The sequence below is a fragment of the Cebus imitator genome, unplaced genomic scaffold (assembly GCF_001604975.1).
Source record: "Cebus imitator isolate Cc_AM_T3 unplaced genomic scaffold, Cebus_imitator-1.0 Scaffold59, whole genome shotgun sequence".
Taxonomy (NCBI): domain Eukaryota; kingdom Metazoa; phylum Chordata; class Mammalia; order Primates; family Cebidae; genus Cebus; species Cebus imitator.
Genome location: NW_016107374.1, coordinates 6,170,972 through 6,175,971, shown reverse-complemented (window position 1 = coordinate 6,175,971; position 5,000 = coordinate 6,170,972). Strand labels below are relative to the sequence as shown.

Genomic DNA, 5,000 nt, shown 5'->3' with positions numbered 1-5,000 from the left:
AGCTAGGTGTTGTGGCACACACCTGTAGTCCTAACTACTCAGATTCTGTCAAGCACCATGCAGAGCTCCAGGGGGATCATGGCAAGCTAGATGAACACTGTCCCTGCTGTCAGGAAGCTCACAGCCATTCCTTTGTCAAAGAATCAATAAATACAGTAAACAAGGCCACTGCAAAAGGTACCATCAAGGAATGGTTCCTGGAAATAATAATGGTTCACGGAGTTTGGGAGGTCGGGGAGGGCTTCCTACAGGAGGTGACAATTGAAAAAAGAATGAAATGAACAAAGTTTAAGCAAGGAGGGGAAGGAAGGGGGTTATGGCCTGAGACTACTGAGGAGTGATTTTCCTGAAGAATTCCTGACTGCAGAGGACCAGCAGTCAAGTAGGGTGGGTTAACTAAGTTGAATTAATGGGGATGCCAGCCTTCTGCCCCAAAAAAGAGAGCCCCATTGATCCACTTAGCATAGACCACTGTTTGGAGCTTTTTTTCAGAAGACACTACTCTTTTTCCCCAACTCCCTCAAGTCCAGAATTCTCTATGTATGATAACTAGTTGTACAACAGGTGCCATCTAAGCCTTGGGCCCCAGAGGCAAGACACTGATGGGTCTTCAAGGGACTCAACCCCATGTCCTGGCTCCATTAATAGAGCCCATGGAATCTCCCTCTGTCTCCCTCCCTCTCTCTCCCCTTCCACCCTAATCCCATCCCCCAGCCAACAAGAACACATCATCAGCCACCATTTCCCTAACAAGACTATCTCAGATATTCTCAGGGAGGGCAATCATTGGCTTCAGTTCAGCTACTGTCTCTGGGAAGGAAGGGGAGGGAGACATCTAAAACATTAATTGCACTATTAAGTTTTGGGTAGTAACAATGGGAATTAATTATAGATGCATCTTTATGCTCAAATTATTCAAAGGGAACCCTCCAGGTACCTTTTATTTCTGTCTGTTTCTTCCCGTTAGCTAAGTCTTCCTGCAGCGTGGGCCGCTTCCCTGATTCTAAAAAATAATGAACTTAACGCCGCTAATCCCAGGTAGGGGGAAATCAGCAATTTGTCTGCACGGAGATTCCTACTTACAACAGGGAGGCTCGTTCCGGAGTCAAGCCCAGGTATTCCTGAGCCTCAGGCCTGTCTGCTACAGGCCCCGGAACTCACCCTGCCCAGTAGAGGAGAAGGAAGAGACACTGGTTTGGGCTTCTCTGTTTAGCTAGAAAGAGGCTGCATCTGATGTTCAGACTCCCCAGGGTATCCGTGGCAGCATCTTTTAAAATTCATAACTTTTATTTTCTTTTTTATAGAGACAAGGTCTCACTATGTTGATCAAGCTGGTTTCAAACCCTTGCCCTCAAGTGATCCTCCCGCCTCAGCCACCCAAAGTGCCAGGATCACAGGCATGAACCACTATGCCCATCCCATAACTTCTTTTGATAGATATTTATTTAGTGCCTATTGGGTATCAGGCTCTGTGCAAGACCCTAGACATGCTTTGCTGAATAAGCCCCACCTGGTCCTTCCCTTGTGGATCTATAAACCTCTAAACCCCCATCAAACTCAATGCCTGGTGGCTTATTAGTGATTCATTTCTCTCTCTCTCTCATTCACACATGTGCATACACATACACATTAGAATATAAGCCCCATGGCCGGGCACAGTGGCTCCTGCCTGTAATCCCAGCACTTTGGGAGGCCAAGGCAGGTGGATCACCTAAGGTCAGAAGTCCGAGAACAGCCTGCCCAACATGGTGAAACCCCAGTCTCTGCTAAAAGTACAAAAAATTAGCCAGGTGTGGTGGCATGTACCTGTAGTCCCAGCTACTCGGGAGGCTGAGGCAGGAGAATCGCTTGAACCCAGGAGGTCGAAGTTGCCGTTAGCCTAGATTGCACCATTGCACTCCAACCTGGGTGACAAGAGCAAAACTCCATCTCAAAAAAAAAAAGAAAAAGAAAAGAATATGAGCCCCATGTCAGCTGCATGCCATAGCTATGTTCTCTATGGTCTCCAGGTCCTGCAACAATACTGACACATAGGCACTTAACAAATATCTGATGAATGAAAGAGAGAGGAAATGGATGAATAATCATCTTTTGAGGCAATCCTTGGCAAACCAAGGTTCTTAAGCCTGGGATCAATCAAGTACCAAGCTAACAAAACTACTCCTTTTAACTCATGACTAATTTCTCTGGTGGGATTTAATAGAGGATTTAATATCCAGCATTATCTCTAGAGAAGTTAAAAAATAAAATAAAGGATTTACTAATACTTTAATAATATGGTGCTTGAACTCAAGGGCTTCAAGTGTCTCTGAGGAAACTCCCCTTAAGCCATCAAAGATCAAAAGAGTTCTCTTCTGTTATATTTCATGGATCCTGGTTCTTGCACGAAAGTCCCAATCCAGCATCTTCTCTCCCCTGTTCTGTTTCCCATTTTTCCTCTCCATCCTCTTCCCTCCAGAGCTGTCAAGTTCTCGGCCAAACTGATGGGGCAAGCTATGGCCAAGAGAGTCAAAGCAACCATCCTCTATGCCACAGAGACAGGCAAATCACAAGCTTATGCCAAGACCTTGTGTGAGATCTTCAAACACGCCTTTGATGCCAAGGTAGGTGGGGGCAGCAGTAGCTCCCCCAGCTTCTCATGGTAAATAAAGGCAGGAATGGGGAAAAAGAGAAGTCAGCAGAGAAGAAGCCTTCGGCAAAGGATGAAAACACACCTGACGATGCCTATCAGCTCACACACACGTTTGCATACATGTCAGGGGACCGTGATATTCCTCTCCCCATGAACCCTTCAGGAGTCCAGGAGTCACAAAACAAAATTTCCCTCTTAAGTGCAAAATGTTAGAGGGTTTATAAGAAACCATTCTGAGGTCAGTTTGGGAAGCTTTGCATGAAGTACAGCTCAGTGGTTTTCATGGCTGCTGCAGGACTTCTCAGAGCCTGTAATCTGTAACATGTGTTATAATCTCCAAAAGAGGCGAGGATAGGATATAAATGTTCCCCAAATATATTTGACTGTGGATCACTTGTTTTCATGGAGCATCTCAGGAGACTGGGATTTTCTAGAACCTATTTTGAGAAATGTTGCTCAGACAATGACGAGACACGGTGCAATCATCTTTCCAGGGGGCAGGTATCTCAGACTGGTTTAGCCAGGTGATCCCACTGCTGGGGGGTGGATTAGAGAAGATGTTGAGAAGACTTGGTCAGCTCTAGCCAGATCATTCCCAGCCTGACTAGGGTCAGGAAGAATCCGGGACCAATTGACTATAAGAATCCCAAGGGATTCCATCCAGATCTGTCTCTAGTGTCTGCCAACCTCTTGAACCACTGCCCCAGACTCTCCACAATCCTTCAGGCCACAGTGATCATAATAAGCTCCCACGCTACCAAAAAGCATTTAGTTCTACCCATTTGAGCCCACTGAAATGTTAACACCCTGGATCTTTTTGTTCTCCTTCCAAAGGAGATGACTCCAAATGACTCACGTTTTTCCTTTCTCTCCTCTTCTCCTTCCCCCATCACTTTTTGTCTCTCCCACCTCTTTTCTCTCCTCATCCCCTTTTCCTTCTCCCCACCCCATACCTGTGCCCCCACCTACCTAGGTGATGTCCATGGAAGAATATGACATTGTACACCTGGAACATGAAACTCTGGTCCTTGTGGTTACCAGCACCTTTGGCAACGGAGATCCCCCTGAGAATGGGGAGGTGAGATGAGCTTTTACCTGTTCAAGAGTGTGGTTTCATCACTGGGAAGAAGGGGGTCCACAGTTGAGACTCTTCCTATACCTGCTATTCAGTAGCAAACCCTCTCAGAGCCAAAGCAGTAATTTCCATGTGGATCAAAGTTATCCAAAGATGGAACAGTTCCAAGTCCTCAGTCTACTGGTGTCCACTAGTTAGCAAGTCCCTGGTGAAAATATTGTCACCTAAGTCAGCTGTTTGTTTGCAGTGGCTGCTCCAATCATGAGCTTGATGTCCTCTCTGTAGATGAGGGATGTGGGGACAATATTTTTATAGAGAGAAGGCTCCAAAGGGAAGTTGTGTGCTGAGGGTAGGGAGTCCACACCTGTAGTCATTTAAACAGCAGGTGTATCTGCTGCGTCTGCAACCCCAGCATTACTGTCCAGCCTGAGCCCCTGACCTCTCTTGACATCCTGGCCTCTGGGCATCAGTCTCCTCTTTGACAGCCAGGACCCCAGACCCTCAGTGCCCGACCTGATTTCCCACTTACTAAGATGTGCTAATTTCACCCATCTGTTTTGGCCTCCAGAAATTCGGCTGTGCGTTGATGGAAATGAGGCACCCCAACTCTGTGCAGGAAGAAAGGAAGTAAGTGAATGACCCCTCCAACGTCACCCACAACCTCCTGAGGGTAATTGGACATTGACATTTGGCACCTGGTTTTCACATTTGAGTTCTGGACGGTGGCTGTAATCTGATGTCCATTTGTGATGGGTCTTAGTTGCGAGGTGTCTGCAGTCTACTGGGGCCAATATTTTGGTTTCTGAGTCACTTCACAGCCGTGTGCCTCAGTTTCCTTATAGCACCTGCCTTGACTTTCTAATTAGTAAGAATCAAACCAGAAACTAGATGTAAGAGCACTGTGTAAATATTGTTCTTATTCTTTTTCCCTCTTTGGGAACCTACATTCAAAATCAGTGCAAGGCAGTCAGGCATGGTAGCACACGCCTGTAGTCTCAGCTACTCTGGAGGCTGAGCTGGAAGGATCACCTGACCCCTGGAATTTGAGGTCAGCCTGAACAGCCAGACCTGTCAAAAAAAAAAGTTGCTAAAATCAAAGAATGGAACTTCTTTCCTTAGAAGCTTACTGTCTGATGGTCATGGTGAAGTTGCAGCTAATGTAGAAATTGAGTTCAAAAGATAAGGCCGGGCGCGGTGGCTCAAGCCTGTAATCCCAGCACTTTGGGAGGCCGAGGCGGGTGGATCACGAGGTCAAGAGATCGAGACCATCCTGGTCAACTGGTGAAACTCCGT

The 5,000-nt window shown here is 46.6% G+C and overlaps 1 protein-coding gene across 2 annotated transcripts in view; it reads left to right on the top strand.

Moving 5' to 3' along the window:
* NOS1 (nitric oxide synthase 1) overlaps window positions 1-5,000 on the top strand; it is a 152,602-nt gene that overhangs the window by 104,618 nt on the left and 42,984 nt on the right. For both annotated transcript variants that reach the window (XM_037738918.1, XM_037738917.1), the window contains exons 14-16: window positions 2,459-2,603; window positions 3,606-3,710; window positions 4,276-4,334. In XM_037738918.1, the coding sequence (XP_037594846.1) occupies window positions 2,459-2,603; window positions 3,606-3,710; window positions 4,276-4,334 (309 nt within the window). The remainder of the gene's footprint in view (window positions 1-2,458; window positions 2,604-3,605; window positions 3,711-4,275; window positions 4,335-5,000) is intronic.